Genomic DNA, 19,793 nt, shown 5'->3' with positions numbered 1-19,793 from the left:
CCCCTCCCTGGGATTTCTGTCCTGACTCCTCCTTTGGATGAGTTTTGTTGGCATTTAAAAACACCCCCTTCCTTGGCCTAGTGCTTCCCCATCACTGCAGAGCCGCTTCAGTGCTAAGTTTCCTGAAAAAAAAAATTGTCTACACACATGATCTCCACTTCTTTGCCTCCTGTCTTTTCTCTGGAAAGATCTATGACCTATTGCTCTATGAGGGTGATGCGTGTGCACAGATCAGAAAGTCAGCTCATTATACAGTCTGTGTCTTCAAACAGTTTTCATCCTCCTCACATCCTTATTCTCTTCCCCAAGACAACTACTTAAGTCTCTTATGTCTTTGTGTACACACACACACACACACACACACACACACACACACACACACACACTATGTGTGTTGTATATATATACACGTGTGAGTGTGTGTATTTTGTGTATGCACAGGCCAGAGGATGTCAGATGTCTTGTTCTGACTCCACCTTGTTCCTCTCAGGCAGTATCTTCTATTGAGCTTGGAGCCGGGCTAGGGAGCAACAAGTCCCAGCCATCCTCATGCACCCAACTTCTTGTTTTACATGGGTGTGAGTATATGAGCTTGCTGCTCAGGTGCGCATGCTCACACAGACAATGCTTTTATACACTGAACCGTCTCTCTAGCCCCTTTGCATCTCTGTACTTCTAAATAGCACACACACACACACACACACACACACACACACACACACACACACACACAACTGCTCTTTGACTCAAAGCTTTAGGCATCATCCGTCGATCTTTTATCCTAACTATTCCATTATTATGCTTTCTATTTTAAAAAATTTACTTTATGCGTATGAGTGTTTTGCCATGTGCCTGCTTGGTGCCCTTAGAGGTCAGAAAGGGATATTGGATCCGCTGGAACTAGAGTTATGGGTAGATGGTTGTGAGCTGCCATGTAGGTGCTAGGAATTGAAGCCAGATCCTCTGGAAGAGCAGCCAGAGAGAGTTCTTAAGCATGGCGTTATCTTTCCAGTGCCTGCACTGATAGCCGTTCACTGTGGCTATAGTACAAACTGCAGTGATTCCGCAGTCACATTATTATGTGCATGCAGATATTGTGCACCTGAGAGCTGCAGTTCTCAATATTTTATGTCTTACTCTCTTGTTTCTTCTAAAATATTTTCTTTGCTTTTCATTTCTAGTTTTCTGGTAACTTCCTGGCTTTTTCACCTTCAGTTCTCTCTACATAGCTTTTTCAGAAAGACAAAGGCATCAGTCAAACTACCAACCCACTGCTCATTTTATCTTGAGAGCAATCTTTTTGGAGAAACTGCTCCAAATTTTAGGAGATTTAGGGGACTCTCTGCTCTCTAGGCCAACTGACCTTTTAGGCACATTGAGGAATGTGTCTATATTTCCATTTCACAGAATTCCTGTTTTCTTCCTTTTTCATTTCGCCACAGCACATCCTGCAGTGACTTCACCACATTGAACCAATGGTACAGTGGCAGAGGACATAGTGACAGCGCTCCACTTCCTTTGTCTCTGGTGAAACTGCCCTGGTCCAGACTGGGGTCAAGTTGTAAAGAGGGCAAGTGATTTCAGGGAGGGATGTGTGTCATCTTCTGTGCTGTTTTTCTTTTGGTGATATAATAGTTCATGCATTTGGACCCTCCTTTGTGCCTCAAGTTTAATGCTTGAAAAATAAGGTCAAAAATAAGGTTAAAAAAATTGATTATGCCAACGGACAGATCTGATGTGTGGGCATCTCTGATTCCCTGCTCACGGAAGTCCCCACCCCACCCTGGGTTCCCACCCCCCTAACCTTCCCCCCACCCCAACTCACCCCATCCCCCACCCTGGGTTCCCACCCCCTAACCCTCCCCCTCCCAACTCACCCCATCCCCCACTCTCCAAATACCACCCCCAACACTGGGCCTTTAGACAGGGGGTTGTTGCCTGAGAAATCACACTTTACTTTTAATTCTAACCCCACCAGATGATAAAGAACTGGTTGGTTTTGGATAAGAGGCCCCAGGTAGCCTGCAGAGCTGAAAATGGATCTGCTCCATCGCTCCTGCACAGCTAGCTTTTTGTTTCTTGTCCCCAGAAGCTGAGTCATCTTCCCACCTCCAGCTCCTCAAGCCAGAGCTTGACTGGACCTGTGCTCCTTGGCTGTTGTTTTCTTGTCTTCCTGGACTTAGCTTCCCCAGAACCGCCCAGAACTTCGTGGGGGATCCCCAGGTTTTTTTTTTAATCCTTGACACTTCTGTGTCCCGGCTTCTGCTGTCCCACTTCTTCACACAGGCCCAGGACCGGTGGCAAGAGTCCCTGTGTCCCAACATGGTTTCTTCCTTTCCTTGGTATTCAGTCAAAACACTGATAAGTGAGTCTCATCAAGTCCGTTACTGAAGACTGTTCTGAGCGTCTCCAGACGCACTTCCACAATGGATTCCTCATGGCTGTAGATAACATGTGTCTCCTGGGTTCTGACCGTTTCCTGTCAATCATTGTCCTTCTCCTTCTCTTCAGGAAGCACTGAGCTGAAGAAGTCACTTGGCACAAAGTAAGCACCAATAGCATCCGCCCCCTTCTTACTTGTTTGAACTTGTCTCCTTACCTACGTAGGAGACAGGCTTTGGACCCCACGAGTGGCTGAGCTCATGATGCTGGTGTGTGAGGCAGTGGACTGAGGGTGCAGCTTTCTTATCTTCCCGTCTTTGTGGTCTCAGCAGATATGTACAAGTTCTGGACACGTTCACAACCAGGGGAAGGCTCACCTTCGAAATGTAAAAAACAAAAACCATTTTCTTAATGGTAGTTAAGGAGGCATCGGGTGTAACTTAAGAGTGCCTATGGGCAGCTGGGGATATTGCTCAGTTGGTTGAGTGGTTAACTAACACATATGAACCCCCTAGGTTCAATCCCCGGGCACCCCATAAAGCCAGGTGTGGTGGTGCATGGCAGTAATCCCAGCACTCAGGATGCAGATGCAGAAGGAGCAGAAGTTTAAGGTCATCCTCAACTATAAAAAACCTTTGAGGCTGGCCTGGAATACACAAGATTCCGTTCCCTACACAAAAATGTATACAAGAAGGAAGTGGAGCCCTTCTTGCCAGTTACCAGACAGTTACACACGCTAGCTGATAGAGCTGGGATGACTTGACAATTTCCCCTGCTGTCTCATCCACTTGCCTTTCCTGGAGTGTCACACATAACTGGTTGCGACCAACCCCCCCCCCCCCCCCCCCCCCCCCCCCCCGGACCCCAGGGCCTCTTCTCTCCAGACTGCCAAGCACCCCAGAAGGTAGAGCGGTTGGGCAATCTCCAGGCTGGTTCCCGCTCGGCACCGTCTCACTATTTCTCGCTTCCAGGTGGCTGGGCTGAGCTCTGGGCACCATGGCCTTGGCACGGGCCAAGAGTTCCCAAGAGGCATTGCTCTGGGCCTTGAACGACCTTGAGGAGAACAGTTTCAAGATGCTGAAGTTCCACTTACGGGATGCAACCCAGTATCACCTAGCTCGAGGGGAACTGGAGGGTCTGAGTCGGGTGGACCTAGCATCGAAACTCATCTCGATGTACGGAGCACAGGACGCTGTGAGAGTGGTGAGCGGAAGCTTGCAGGCCATGAACTTGATGGAGCTTGTGGACTACCTCAGCCAGGTTTGTCTGAATGGTGAGTGCAGCCCGAGAGAGGGGAGTGAGGGCAGCATCAAAGGCACTCCCAGGCACCTCCACAGACTTGAACAGTCTGTAATACATGCCTTTTCTTACACCCCTCCCCCATCTTGGGGATCCCCAGCGCTCCCAGGGTCTTAGTCTCCAGATAAGGAGTCTGAAGGATGCTGATTATAGACAGCGGGCTGAATGAGGGCAGGGGCTTATGATATCGTGTCACTGGTGCACCCCACCTCCTGCCTTTAGCGGCGATGTTGGAGAGGCTGGAGCAGGGGAGGGGACACAGAAAGGGCGCAAGGATGGGGCACAGTGTTGGTGGAGTGATTTCCATTAGCGAAAAGGAGCAGCATCAGGGTGTGTGGGTCACACCTCCCCAGCTTCATGCCGGGCAGCGAGGCTGTGGACTAACGTGAACCTAGATGGCACTGGAGCCTAATGAGTCACATCTTCCTTCTTTTGGGGTGCAGGTCGGGGGCCTCTGTTGGTACCTGTGATCTTTCTTGGTTTCCTCTCTTTCTTGAGACCTTGTATGCTGTACAACGGGAGTACACAAGATGAGGTGATAGCTGTCAGTAGGTGCTTGTAACACAGGTGTGAGTGCCTTAGTTCAAACAGCAGAATCCAGGTTTTTTGTTTTGTTTTGTTGTTGTTTTGTCATTTAAAGCTGAGGGCGTGGTGGTGTGCATTTATTACCTTTTGTTGTTGTTGTTTTTGCTTTTTGTTTTTTTGGAGACAGGGTTTCTTTGTGTAACAGAGCCCTTGCTGTCTTGGAACGCTCTTTGTAGACCAGGCTGGCTTTGAACTCATAGAGAGGTGCCTGCCTTTGCCTCCAGAGTGCTGGGATTAAAGATGTGTGTGACACCATGTCTCATTTATAATCCCAGTGTTGGGAAGGCAGAGGCAGGAGGGTCTAGTGCATTTACCGGCCAGTCCACCTTAGTCTACTTGATGAACTCCCAGCTCAATGAGAAACCCTCACTCACACACTCAAGGTGGCACTTGGGACCTTTACCTGAGGTTATCCTCGGGCCTCCAACATGCGTCCATGCACCCACACACAGGCATGCACAGATACATACAAATGGGGGTGGGGAGAGGAGAAGGAGGAAGAGAAGAGGAAAGAAAAGAGACGGAAGGGAAAGAAGGGGAGGCCAAGGGAAGGCAAGAGAAACAGGAGAACACAGGCCCCAGTCTTCGCTCCTGTTTAGCTGTTTAGTGGTCTTTCGCTCTGACCCACCCTTTACCAGAAACAGACTCCTGTTACTTCATCAGCTTTCAGTCCCCCCCCCTGTCTCTTCTCTCTGTCCTCACCTCATGCCATGAGGAGATTTCATAGAGCTGACACTGAGGTGTACACACCCCCTTTCCTTCACACAGTGCACACTCTCTGTCAGGCCATTCTCAGAAGCATGTGTAGATACAAATGTACTCACACACAAAACAAGCCCTACACACACCCCTCAGCCCCACACGCATGCACAATAGTTTCACTTTATGAAGCTACAGCTACAATCTTCAAAGCCACGCAAGTTAGAGAAGGCAGAAGATGAGACTAAAGGGCCAATGCAGGGTTTGAAGGGTTTATTTTGCCTTTTCTTGTTTGCATTCAACACTCAAAACCCCATTTGTGTCACTCAGATTACAGAGAAATCTACATGGAGCACGTGCGCTGCTTGGAAGAGAGGCAAGATTGGCGTGTTAACAGCAGCCATAAGCTGCTCCTGGTGCCCTCATCCAGTTCAGGGAGTTGTGGATCGCCTTCCTATTCTGACCTGGATCCTATTCAGGTGGAGGCGCTATTTGCTCCGGAGGCGGAGTCCAACTCAACCCCGCCCATAGTGGTGATACAAGGATCTGCCGGTACTGGGAAGACAACACTGGTCAAAAAACTGGTGCAGGACTGGGCCAAAGGGACCCTGTACCCAGGCCAGTTTGATTATGTTTTCTATGTGAGCTGCAGAGAAGTGGTCCTGCTGCCCAGGTGTGACCTGCCCAGTCTCATCTGCTGGTGTTGCGGAGATGACCAAGCCCCAGTCACAGAGATTCTGAGGCAGCCTAAGCGCCTCCTGTTCATCCTGGATGGCTATGATGAGTTACAGAGGTCCAGTCGAGCTGAGTGCGTACTGCGCATTCTGATTAGGAGGAGGGAGCTACCATGTTCCCTCCTCATTACCTCTCGGCCTCCAGCTTTGCAGAGTCTGGAGCCCACGCTGGGTGAACGGCGACATGTCCAAGTCTTAGGCTTTTCTGAGGAGGAGAGGAAGAGCTATTTCAGCTCCTATTTTACGGATAAGGAGCAAGCGAGGACTGCCCTTGAATTTGTGCAAAACAATGCGGTTCTCTACAAAGCATGCCAGGTTCCATGCATTTGCTGGGTGATCTGTTCCTGGCTGAAGATGAAGATGGTAAGAGGCCAGGAAGTCTCAGAGACACCTAACAACAGTACAGACATCTTCACTGAGTACGTGTCCACCTTCCTGCCCACAGAGGGCAACGGGGACAGCTCTGAGCTCACCCGTCACAAGGTTCTGAGGAGTCTGTGCTCCTTGGCGGTGGAGGGGATCCGGCACCAGCGCCTGCTATTTGAAGAGGACCTCCTCAGAAAGCACAGCTTAGATGGCCCTAGCCTCACTGCTTTCCTGAACAGCTTTGACTACCGCGAGGGGCTTAGCATCAAGAAACTCTACAGCTTTTGCCACGTCAGCTTCCAGGAATTTTTCTACGCCATGTCCTTCCTTGTGAAGGAGGACCAGAGTCATCTGGGGGAGGCAACGTGCAGAGAAGTGGCAAAGCTGGTGGAGCTGGAGAAATACGAAGAAGTAACTCTAAGTTTGCAGTTCTTGCTTGACATGTTGAAAACGGACGGCACCTTGAGCTTGGGGCTGAAGTTCTGCTTTAGAATTTCCCCCTCAGTGAGGCAGGATCTGAAACATTTTAAAGAAAAAATGGAAGCCATAAGGTACAACAGGTCGTGGGATTTGGAACTCTCTCTCTATGATTCTAAAATAAAGAAACTCAAACAAGGCATCCAGGTGAAAGATGTCATTTTCAATATACAACGTTCAGATGGAAAGAGCTCTGGTAAGAGGAAGCCGTTTTCACTGAGCAGCAGCGTTGGGAAGGGGCAGGTACAAAGCCCTCTCTTGGAAACTGATAATCGCACAAGGAAACAAAAGAAGGCTTCTAATGGGAAAAGCAAAGGGGCAGAAGAACCAGCCCGGAAGGTTAGAAACAGCAGCCTGGCAAGCACAGAAGAGCGGTACAAGGAGGCGAAGGATAAGGAGGATGGTTGCTTGGAGAGACTGGAGGATGGGGGCGGGCAGAGAGTTAAACCGGATGGAGAGAGGAGAGACCAGATGAATGGGTAGAAGAGAGAGTGAAGGCCGCAGAGATGAATAGAATTACACAACTGAGGACCAGGAGACTTAGCACAGCATACTCAATGCCTCACTGGAAGCAACCAGCCCTTACCATGGACACCTGAAGTTTATGACGAAGACTTTAATTCTGACATTAGCTTCTTTTTAAAAAAAATGAAATACACTGTTTAAATTTAATAAGGCAGGAATCGTATGCTGTGGCATAATGGGAAGACCTCGACTGTATTTGTGTTCAAGTGTTTCTTAAATAAAGAGCAGCTTTCCATTCTTTCTAGACACTAACATGCTTTCTTTTATTAGCAGTGGGTCATGGGCGGTCATAGCCCTACACACTGGTCTTGGAGATTCTATTTTACTTTGACATGACTTAATTCTGTGCCAGTATAGATCACTGTTAGCCCCAGCTGCGCCATCAACTGACTTTTATTTGTGAAAAGATGATGGAGATCCAAGAATGAGCACGTGTTCTTTACTGCTCTTGGTCTCTCTATAAAGAAGAAGGGAAGAAGAAAAGGATTCTTGTTGTAGGTATGATGAGTTGACTGAACTCATCTCATAGTTGAGGAACTTGAGATATAATCAAGAGCCCCATTTAGTCTTTAGATTCCTCAGAAAGTTCTTGGCCCTCACACCACAGCTAACCATGCAGAGGCCTCCAGAGACTGCCAGGATGGTCTTTAATCCTGCTCAGTGGCCGTTGCAGGCTCTAGTGGGGCTGGGTATGGGCCCCATAGAAAATATACAGACATGATTTTTGCTTTTCTCATCTCTCCCCACCCCCTATGAGTTGATTGCGTAGGCAGCAATTCCAGTCATCTGCCAGACAATCCCAGATGTCTGGGCCTAAGGAACTTAGCCTTGAATGGTGAGGTTAGGACACAGTATATCTAACTGTTAGCTAGTTTCTACATGGTGAATGTTGTGGCTTGACATTTGACAATCACATCCACGGTAAATTGAACCTACAGACTGCATGTATATACAGAGTATGTCTAAGAAGCAGTCTGTGTGCTCATGAGCTTATTTAGAGAGCAATTGATAACTGGATTACTGACAGCTGGGTGATGCTGATTGGTACCCACTGAGCTAGGCTGTGTTGTCTCCCCAAAGAAGTGATGCTTCCAGAATATCAACTCCAACTCCTGAATGCCACGGATAATTTGGGAATAATGAAACAGATGCACAGCCATATCCCTGCATGCTCATGATGCAAAGTAGGTCTGTTTAAGCAAGATGAGTGTAAGACACAATTACGACTTTAGACATGTTCAAATATTTCACTAAGAAGCAACATTCAATTCAAACTGGCTTGAGCAAAAGATTAAATGACTCAATACTTTTACAAAAAGCCAGAAGACAATACAAGGAAACTACTTGATTTTTGAGCATTACTGGCTCTATTGTTTTGAAACAGGGTCTCAGGTAGTCAAGGCTGGCCTCAAACTCACTATGTAGCTGAGGATGACCTTGAACTTCTGACCCTTGTACCTGCATCTCCCAGGTGTGGGGATTATAGTTTTGTTGTTCTTTCTGCTAATGTCATCATGGATATTTTTACCCTCTGTTGCTACTGGTGCTAACACAATAAAAAATTAGCTGAAGAAGCAGAGTTTAAAAATTCTAATGACCTCTTTAAAGTTTATTTCTTGAAGAAGAATACTTTCTATCCGGTTTTACAGCTTATTTGAGAGAGGACTCCTGGAAATATTTGCAGATCTTCCTTTTAGCCTTCAGCTGTAGCATGCAGCTATGTAAGCAAGACAGGTACTATTTGTGTAGACTTTACCACGACAAACCCAGAACCCTGCAAATTCCTGCATAGAATTAAAGGATATAGATTTACAAAGACAGATGATGATGTTCTTCCACCCTTTCTGCCAGGAGTTAACCCCTCCTACCAGAAAAATTAGCCACTGGAAACAAGAACGCTCATGAGCCTAGAAATGGCCCCAGGGGGATCTGCGCTAACAGGCTGCTGTAACTAGTTGGCCACTCAGTACTGGGGACTGAACCTCGAGCCTCACATGTGCTGGGGCCGTATGTTATGTCCCCATCCATCTCTTACTTCCCTAGATGCCTTTGAGAGAGAGAGACAGACAGAGAGACAGAGAGACAGAGAGACAGACAGACACACACACACACACACACACACACACACACACACACACACACACACACACACGGAGGGGAGGATTCACTAAGTTTTCAAGGTTATCCTTGAACTCATTATGTATCCTTGAATTCTTGATCTTCTTGCCTCAGTATCCAGAGTAGCTGGAGTAACAGGTGCAGATCACCAGCTCCATCTCCCAACTAGCCTTTTTCCCCCCAACTAGCTTTTATTGGGTATTTCTTTGTCTTTTATTTGTCACTCATAGAGACTCAAAATGCTTTGAGTTTTGCCATTTCTTTTTTTTAGAATAAAGTTTATTTAAAAAAATTATGTGTATAAATATTTGCTTGAATGTGTGTATGTGCATGTATGTGCCTGGTACTCGAATAGGCCAGTAGAGGGCGGTGGATCACCTGGAGCTAGAGTTACAGGTTGTTGTGGGCCATAGTGTGGGTGGGTGCTGGGAATTGAACTCAGGTCCTCTGCAAGAGCAGGGAGTCCCCCTAAGCACTAAGTAACCTCTCTTATTTTGTCCTGCCATTTCTTTAAAACTTTATGTTTCATTGTTGAAAGCAGTTTACAAACTGGAACTCAGAGCCACCTTGTTCCCCAGGAGCCTTGTGTATAAATGCATGAACTGTCCACATTAGCAAGCTGTTTGTCTTTCTCATTCTAACTGAGAACTTACTGGATTGAAGAAAAAAAATCATCTCTTTCTCTATACCACACTAGCAGCTTATAACTATGGATAATATTTCCTGAAAAATAACAAACTGGAAAAAATTAGAAGTTTTGGAAAATGTTCATTTTTTAGTTTTTTTTTTTTTTTTAATACAGGGTTTAACATAGAGCAGGTCAACCTCCAAATAGGTTGCTCTGTAGTCCAGGCTGACTTTGAACTATTGTTTCTCCAGCTTCCAACTCTCGGTGCTGGGACTGCTGGCCTGCACTACCATACTTGGTTTAAAAAGGCTTCTTCCTCCTCCTCTACCTCCTCCTCCTCCTCCTCCTCCTCTTCCTCCTCTTCCTCTTCCTCCTCTTCCTCCTCCTCTTCCTCCTCCTCCTCCTCCTCCTCCTCCTCTTCTTCTTCTTCTTCTTCTTCTTCTTCTTTGGAAATAGGGTTTCTCTGTGTAGCCTTGGCTGCCTTGGACTAGGTTGGTAGACCAGGCTGGCCTTGAACTCACAGTGATCCATCTGCTTCTGTCTTCCTGAGTGCTTGGATTACAGGCATGCAGCACCATGCTTAACTAAGACTCTCTTCTTAATCAAACTTTGTTCTAGCTCCTCTGAGTCCTACTTTCAACTTTTTCTTGCCAGGCCGGCACAGTGTAGTTTCAGCAAGAATCTTATTAAGTCGCCTTACAGAAACACCCACCCTTTGAAGCTGATTGCCCTAGATGCCTGACCAGGTATTTCACCATCTGTGGCCCTTCAGGTGATGTTTCATTACCCAGGTCTGCCTTGAGGAAGAATATGGTCAGGCCGGTTGAGCTAGAATCTCTACTACCCCAGACATTTCCTTTCAGTGATTTTCTGTCCACAGAAGCCACCTGCTCCATGGCTGTAAACCACTGCTGGTAATCCATGATGACTTTGCTTCTGTTTTGCTACCTTTCTTGATATTCTAGTGGTTCCTGAAAAAAATCCATCTCCTGTTGTGCGGTTGTGTGGCCTCTCCACCACAAGTCATCATCTATCATTACCTAGTTTGGTGGCCTTCTCACCACAGCGCATGAGTCAGTCTTAGTTCCCCACATGAGGAGCTTAGGAGGCAGAGATCAATGCTTGCTGAGATCAGGCTATGTCTGAAATCAACACAGTAAAACAGAGTATTTGGGCCTTGCCCTGCCCCAGGTGACCTCATTGTACAGAGGGATATTTGGCTCCACTTTTAGGTTGAGTGCAGAGGCAGGATGACTGTATGGCACTGTATGTAAACACCACCTGCCTGGCACCATTGTGTAAGGTACAGACTTACAAACTGGTCATTCTTAAGAGCAAAATAAGCATTGAGGCAGGACAGAAATGGAGGTACAAAGGGGAGGGGAGCCTCTTCTCTGAATCTGGTTCAAGCCTCTTGTCCTGAGAAACAAGAATCTCAGTTTAGCTCAGTCCTCCCTGCAGATACAGAGAAATCTGGTGGGTGTCCACCCATCTGTTCACCCATCTGGATCTGGTCTGACATGTTGGGTCCATGATCTCCTGGCCCCTCACTTTGCCCTTAGACCTCTGGAGTCCTGTAGCTTGCTTCTGCAGTTCCACTCAACACTAAGGCCTGCACCAACCTTGTGGCCCTATGGCTTGTCTCTGCCTTGTCTCTAGTATTTGCCAACTGAGTTTCTTAATATTTATCTACTCACTGCAGTGAGTCAGAATCGACACCCCAAGGTAAACTGAGGTAGGGCAGAGAGTCAGTGGGGGCCAGGGACTTGACGGCACCTGGCATTGGCCTCTGCTGACAGAGTAGGTGATTAAGGAACGGGGGAGTGGAGAAGGGAGAAGCCAGTCCTGATGGCAAGTGCCATAGGCTGCTGCTGATAATAGCTACTGATAGTGGCCAGCAAATAGAGAAAAATAACACACACACACACACACACACACACACACACACACACACATCCTGTGAATGAAGCAAAGAAGGCTCTAATGAGCAAGTTCCAACAAGCTTCAACTTCACACATCCACATACATACATACATACATACATACATACATACATACATACAGGAATACAGACAGACAGACCTATATATATATACATTTACACATTGGATGGATGGAGCAAAGCTCCAACAAGTAAGCTTCAATCATTTTATATACACACCTATATACGTATACACATCTGGTGGATGGAGCAAACTCCACAGGCTCCAACCATTTTACATACATACATATGTATACACATATAAATTTTGTGGATGGAGAAAAATTCCAATGAGTGAGCGCCAACCATTCTACATACATATCCACACATATACACGTGCATACTAAGTGGATGGAGCAAACACAGTGGCTCCAACAACTTTAAATTTTCTCCCACAGCTTATACATCTCAGCAGAATCAAGCAGCACAAAAATCACAATGTGGCTACATTCTACTTTTCTGTAAGTCATTGATCACAATGAATATACATTTAAAAACATGTTCCCCAATACCCTCACATGTTCAATTTTTTTTACATATTATGGGTGAGAAATGAAATATGAAATATGAAAACCAAATTATTTCCAAGAACCCACATGCACTTATAACTAAGCAACTTGTTACAGATTAACAGAGTGTAAGCAAGAAAGGTAATTTTTTCATCCAGTTTTTCTTTCCTGGCTGCAAATTGTGATGACAAAGAATTAATTGTCTTAAAAAGTAATCTTATAAGAATTTCAAAAGAATCACAAATCTAAACTTCTCCATTAAAAAAAAAAAAACACAACCAGCCTTTTTACTTTAAATCTTCAAGATGCACATCTACTCATTAACAACTTTTATTAAATCTCATCAGTAACTGGAATGCAAAATGAGTACAAGAATTAACTACCATCAAGGCCAGCTTCATCAAGAGTCGCGTCAGCCAGCGCTAACTGGGGCATTGCTCTTGCTCTCCAGATTCAAAAAGTTCATAACTATTAAGAGCGTGTTTTTACTTTAAGATGCTCCTTAAGATTTTCTACATCAGAGACACTGACAAAAATATCTTAACCCAACTTTCTAAACCTATTTAAGCCATATCATGAATACTATAAAATCATTAATTCATCTAAACAATAGTTTTATGAAAGTTCATTTGCATGTTGACTTGCAGGAAAATTGCCCAAATGAGAGGGCTGTCACCCAGAAAACAATCACATCAGACTGTAGGCAGTCCCCCATGCCCAATCACACCATGCCAGATATCTGAGGAATACAGCAATGACAAACGTGAGAATGCACATCAGCAGTAGGAAGTGATCCAGAGATGAAGCCCTTGGGGCGGAGCCTCTCCATCACAGCCACGCACAATGGTGGGCTGTCTCCAGGAAGCTCACCTGCCTACTGCAGCTCCTCTTGCATGGCTTCTGCCACTATTTTCACACCTTTATCATTTTTCTGCATCTACTAAGGCTTCATTGAACTTATGGAACTCTCCTGTAGCCTCTTAAACATTTTTGGTAGCTATGTTGCAACACACACATACACACACACAACTGACACACACAGTGAGTATGTGATCTGAGAGTTAATATTGCTATGTTGGTGTAAAGACACAGATCTCATCACAAGGGGGAGAAAATCATGTGGTTTACTCTGAAGGCAAATATGAGAGCCAACGGCCCAGGAACACAGGTTCAGATTTTCCCCAATACCATTACAACATAGTAACAGTTCCATGGCAGCGGAACAAAGAACAGCATAAATCAATACATTTTCCAAATACAGTTGTGGAAATGAGATAGGCCAGTTCTAGCAAGATGGAGAGAGCTGTGCTTCAAGTCTCAGATGTATTTTGAGGACACTCTCAGCTTTTGGGGCTGGTGGAAACCTGTGGCATGTTAAATTAATGTTTCCCAAAAGGTTTCCTGTGATGGTCACGAGAACATTAGGTCACATGTAGAGGAGGATAATGGCCATCTAAGTGGTCAAGGTAGTCCCAGATTATTTTTAATTAGGCTCTGGATCTGCAACATTCCAACTCCTTCATACAAGTCTCATTATCAATGAGGTCTGCTTAACCAACCTTTGTCATCACAGCTTTCTGGGAACTTTCCTCTGCAGATGCAAAGACTGGGAAAAAAGACCCTCATGTTTATCAATAGGCAAATGTTGAGGGCTACTTGGATGGATTGTAAATTGTAGCCTACTAAACTTATGTAACATATACATTTATTGCTAGCCAATGAATTTCTACATTTTAGGAAGACAAATTCAAGACATGTCAGTATTTTTTGGGCATAGTACACTCATGACAGGGGTCTTATCTAAGAAACCCTGGAAAACCCCCCATCCTTCTTCACACAGATGGCTTTCCATGAGGCAGTGAGTGGCCTATAGTGTACATTACATTGGTAAGTTGTCATATACTCTTTGAGCTCACCAAGAAGCAGTCTTTGAAAGTGGGACTGTGCCCACCCCTTTCCAGACCTAAACATGTTTGCTTTAAAGTGTGCTCCAAAGCCACTTGTTTAGAGATGGGCTGGTCTTCCTAACTCTGTGAAATGGAGGTCAAAACAACTCAAGTGTAAAAACACTATACCCGAGAACAGCTAGAAAGCCAGCCATCTCTAACAGATGTTATTGCTTATCTCACAATATAATAGTCCCTACAGTGGGAAAGAGCAAGGAGGTAAGCCGTGGGCACTCAACTGGAAATTCCAGTTAGCTGAGACTGCCCCAACTTCCTTAGGTTGTTTTCTGCTGGATGTTGTAAACATATAATCTCTCTCTCTCTCTCTCTCTCTCTCTCTCTCTCTCTCTCTCTCTCTCTCTCTCTCTCTCTCTCTCTCTCTCTCTCTCTCTCTCTCTCTCTCTCTCTCTCCTACTTTGGCTTGTCATTTCCTAAAAAACTCACTTACGCAAAACTGTAGATCATTTTAGCTGTACACAACAGGGCTTTCTCCAGACACTGAATTTATTGGCACTTTAATCTCAGACTTCCACATCTAGAACTAAGGGAAATAAATTTCTCTCGTTTATAAGCCATTCAGTTTATGCTGTTTGGTTATAGTTCTTATATCTACAGGCCTTAGATATGAAGTGAACTTCTATCAGCTTCTGGCTATCTTTAACATAGGAATTAAGCTTAAAAAAAGTAATATAGTCTCTTTTTGATCTAAGATTTTGCTGATGTGCTGAAAGTTAGTCTTCCTAAGTGGGACTTTAAACATAATTTAAGAGAAATAAAGACAAGATAACCATTTGCACATACGTGTTGTATAGTTTGTTGGACAGTGACTAATCATGTATGATATTCAAATGAGTTTTAACTCATAGATTCTCATTCACAAATTGATAATCACCATCTGGGAATTTGGTGAATAGCAATAAGATAAAACCACAAACAAACAGGTAGGTAAAGGCGCATCTTGACAAAGGCATGTCCAGCAAAGCTTTGATGAATACTGAAGTGGTTACAGATTTCTTTTGGTTCAATCTGAGATAAAGATGTAATGATTTCCCTTTATCTGTGTGGGCATCTTCCAAGATGCCTAGCAGATGCCTGAAACCACACAATGGGACTAGACTCAGTATGTTATCTATTTTTATGCATACATACATACCTATGAGACAGTTTAATTACCATATTTAATCTTACTTTTTTTGAGATGGTCTTATGTAACCCAGGCTGGCCTGAACCCTGGTCCTCCTGCTTTTATCTTCCTCTTTTTGAAGGCCTGTGCCACCAAGCCCAGTTTACATGGTGATGAGGCTTTAACCCAGGGTTTTGTACATGGACTGCAAGTACCATACCAACCAAGCTAGGGTCCACACCCACGTTTAATTTTTAAATTAGTAGTAACACACTACTATACCTAATAACAACAAAGAACAATTGAAATTCTGTGATAAGAGTTATGTGATTATGATTCCTTTCTCAAAATGCATCACTGCAGTGTGTTCATTCCTCCTCCTGTGGTGGTCTGGGGTGGTATGAAGCCTACTGATGACATTCAGGGAATGCATGGCATAGGCGTTGTGAGGTAGTGTCAGGCTACTGAGTTAATGATACTTGAGCATTGCACCATGCAACACTGGATACTGGATAGATGAGCTAGTCACTGAGATGGCAGTTAAGGGTCTGGCAGTTAGGAAAGGTGTGCAGTATGCTTATTCTGGACAATGGATGCCCACTATATCTGGCTGGTCAGACAGAAATTGCATGAGATTTCATCACAATACTTAGAACAGCATACAATTGAAAACATATGAATTTTTTCCTTGTTGTTTTTTTCCCCTGGGCTTTGCTAACTATAGGTGGAAAACTGTATAAAGCAAAATCATGGCCAACAGAGATATTACACTGAGTTTATATTACAAAACATGTGTGCACGCATGCACATACATGAACATACATACACACACATGCACATATTTACTTTTTGAGACAGAGTCGTAGTAGGTAGCTTAGATTGGCCTGAAAGTTGTAATCCTCTTGTCTCAGCCTCTCAAGTTGCTGAAATTACAAGTGTGTGCTGCCACCCTTGGCCTATACTTGAGATTTTATACAAGAATGATGGAAACTGGGAGAGGGAAGTTATAAATTTATGGTTACACATCAAGGTTCCGCCAGACATAGATGAATCCTTTGTGTGCATTTTACCCACACTGGAGGCAAGCATAATAAGGGGCATATGTTGATAGTAAGCATGATCAAATTATGTCAGGGACAGTAGCATGTTTTTGACTTTTGGAAATGATAAATAACATTACTTATGATGTTATTGCTCATTGAATGTTCATAAAATATTATTGATAAGAGGACCAGTGAGATTTACTAAAATATAGGAACACTCAATATGGATTGAATAAACCTGGTTCCACATATCTTTTTTAAGTTACATTTATTTGTTTACTAGTGTGCATGTGTGTACATGTGTATGTGTAAATGTTGAGACAATATTTCTTTTTTTATTTATTAATTTAGTCTTGTTACATCTCAATGTTTATCCCATCCCTTGTATCCTCCCATTCCCCCCCCCCCCATTTTCCCATTATTCCCCTCCCCTATGACTGTTCCTGAGGGGGATTACCTCCCCCTATATATTCTCATAGGGTATGAGACAATATTTCATTGCATTACCCAGTCTGGTCTAAAATTCCTGGGTGCAGTGATCATTCTACTTAACCCTTCCAAATAATTGGATGCTGTTTCACTTAGTTTCCTAATTGTGGTTTTAATTTGGATTTTCTCCATGAATACTAATACTGAGTCTCTATACAGTTTTTATATCATTTATGATTAATTTACTATTAAAATTAAAAAAATAATTATTGACAATACCCTTCATGGATAAATATTCCAAAACTCCAATTAAAAGATTTATTTGAAGCAAATTGAAAACAGCAATGTATAAAATCATGACTGAATGGGGTGCTTTCCAAGGTATGGCTTTTCCAAGGCTGGCTCAATACTCAGAGATCAACAAATGCAATCTGTCACATCTACAGACTGAAGAAGAAAAATTATGTGATCATATTAACAAATGCAGAAAGAATGCTATAGAAACCCACCATTCATTCACAATAAAAACTTGCAGCTCATAATGAGTGAGTTAACCCAGAAGCAGAAAGAATCAAATGGTATATACTCACTTATATCTGCATACTAGCCCAAGGGGCATGTCCCACAAAAGCCTTCACTTACCAGGAAACTGGGACAGAGGGGAAGGCATCCTATTGGGACTCTAAATGAGAGACGCATGGGAGAACAGCAAAATAAAAGGATCCAGAGGGTCCTAGAAATCTACAAGTAGAACAATATGATAGGCAGATTTGGGCCCAGGGGTCCCGCTCAATCTAAGGCACCAGCCAAGGACAATACAGGAGGTAAATTTTAAACCCCTTCCCAGATCTAGCCAATGGTCAGAATATTCTCCACAGTTGAGTGGAGAGTGTGATACGACTTTCTCACGTACTCTGGTGCCTCACATTTGACCATGTCCCCTGGAGGGGGAGACCTGGTGGCACTCAGAGGAAGGACAGCAAGTAGCCAAGAAGAGACTTGATACCCTATGAGAATATATAGGGGAACGTAATCCCCCTCAGGAACAGTCATAGGGGAGGGGAATAATGGGAAAATGGGGCGGGGGGGGAGGAATGGGAGGATACAAGGGATGGGATAAACATTGAGATGTAACAAGAATAAATTAAAAAAAAAAACTTGCAGCAGCTGAAGCTGTAACTCAGAGGAATGGTACTTGCATAGCATGTGTGAAGCCTTGGCTTTGAGCCAAAGCACCATGGGGAAAAGAAAACAAATAAAAACTCCCAAGAGTTTAGGAATAGAGGAAAGTCTCCATAGTTCAATAAAAACATTTGGAAAAGCCTGTGGAAGTTTGGATAAGGATGACCCTAGTAGGTTTGTATATTTGAATGTTTGGTTCCTACTTGGTGTAACTGTTTGAGAAGGATTAGGAGGTGTGGCATTGTTGGAGGAAGTGTGTTACTGGGGGTGAGCTTTGAGATTTCCAAAGCCCACAGCAGGGCCAGTTTTTCTCTTTTGGGCTCCATCTTGAGAATAAGATGTAAGCTCTCAGCTTCTGCTCCAGTACCATGCCTGCCTGTCTGCTGCCTTGCCTCCTCCCATGATATTCATGGACTAGCCCTCTGAAACTGTAAGCAAGCACCCCCTCTCCCATTAAATACTTCCTTTTATAAGTTGCTTTGGTCATAGCATCTCTTCACAGAAATAGAACAGTAAATTAATTCATGGTTCTGAGACATGTAATGCCATAAGACTAGAAACAAGGTAGGAATGCACTCTTTAACACTCCTGTTCAATATTGGATTGACATCCTATGATGCAATAGGACAAGAAAAAATTGTTCCAGAGAGGGAAGAAGTGAAAATATCCTTGTTCACAGATGATATGCTTGTCTATGCAGAAAATTCTAAAGAATTTATTTTGAACTACTTTTCTAAAGTGACTAAGTGACATAAATATGCTAATTATATTGCTACTGTATAATAAATGACTAATAAGTTAAGCCTAGGGTTACATAACTTAATATGCAAGAGTTCATTGCTTTCTTATATGTGCACTTGGAATTTGAAACCAGAAACACAACAACAAGCCAGGCAAGATATTGCATCTTATGTGGGAGGCTGAAGTGGGAGGACCATCAGTGTCCAAGAGTATAAGGCCGTCATGGTTGACACAGAGAACCCTTGTCTCAAAACCCAAAACAAGACGCCTCCCACAGAAACACTCACCTGAACAATAAAAACAGAATCACCTGAGCATAAATCTAGTGAAATATATATACATATATACATATATATATATATGAGATTTTTGAGAGAAAAATCTATAAAATGCTGTTGAAGTGAAAAGTCTAAATAAATGGAGAACAATTCTATACTCACAGTAGGAAGAGCAAATATTGTTATGATGTCAGTTTTCTCCAACCTGATCAGTCAACTTAAAGAGGTCTCAATTAAAGTTCACCTAAGTGATTTTGTAGACATTGAAAGACTGATTATCAACTTCATGTGGGAAAGCAGAAAGTCCAAAATAGTGAAGAACAAAGCTGGAGGACTGACTTCAAGTCTTGATGCAAAACCTTGGTGATCCAGACAGTGTGGTAGTAGTGAAATAACAGTTACAGTCATGGAGGAGAATAGAGGTCTAGAAATAAGTCCAGAAAACAAGTTAATTGATCTTTAACAATGGATCAAAGAGCATTTCCTTAGGGAAGAATATGCAATGACTAGACATGCACACACCAAAGACATAAACCTAGACAATTATATCATAACTTCCAAAAATAAAGTAAATCATCTGGGTGTGGTCATGCATGCTTTTAATCCCAGAACTCAGGGATCCCAGGAGAGGCAGGTGGATTGCTGTGAGTTTGAGTCCAGCCTGGTCTACAGAGTGAGTCCTAGGACAGCCAAGGCTACACAGAGAAACCCTATCTTGAAAAACAACAACAACAAAATCATCAAAAAT

The 19,793-nt window shown here is 43.8% G+C and overlaps 1 protein-coding gene across 1 annotated transcript; it reads left to right on the top strand.

The window, feature by feature from the left end:
• The first annotated feature begins 3,276 nt into the window (after positions 1–3,276).
• Nlrp10 (NLR family pyrin domain containing 10) lies at positions 3,277–7,025 on the top strand. Its single transcript, XM_051149181.1, has 2 exons — positions 3,277–3,655; positions 5,296–7,025. Exons 1-2 carry the CDS (start codon positions 3,379–3,381, stop codon positions 7,023–7,025), a joined length of 2,007 nt encoding a protein of 668 aa, XP_051005138.1. The 5' UTR covers positions 3,277–3,378.
• Positions 7,026–19,793: the final 12,768 nt, after the last annotated feature.

The sequence above is a fragment of the Acomys russatus genome, chromosome 7 (genome assembly GCF_903995435.1).
Source record: "Acomys russatus chromosome 7, mAcoRus1.1, whole genome shotgun sequence".
Classification (NCBI taxonomy): domain Eukaryota; kingdom Metazoa; phylum Chordata; class Mammalia; order Rodentia; family Muridae; genus Acomys; species Acomys russatus.
The sequence above is the reverse complement of the archived record's forward strand: the minus strand, read 5'-3'. Positions and strand labels throughout refer to the sequence as shown.

Coding starts and splice junctions, on each gene's coding strand:
- Nlrp10 (XM_051149181.1), top strand. CDS start 3,379: ATGGCCTTGGCACGGGCCAAGAGTTCCCAAGAGGCATTGCTCTGGGCC. Junction 3,656..5,295: donor CAGCCAGGTTTGTCTGAATG/GTGAGTGCAGCC, acceptor TGTGTCACTCAG/ATTACAGAGAAATCTACATG.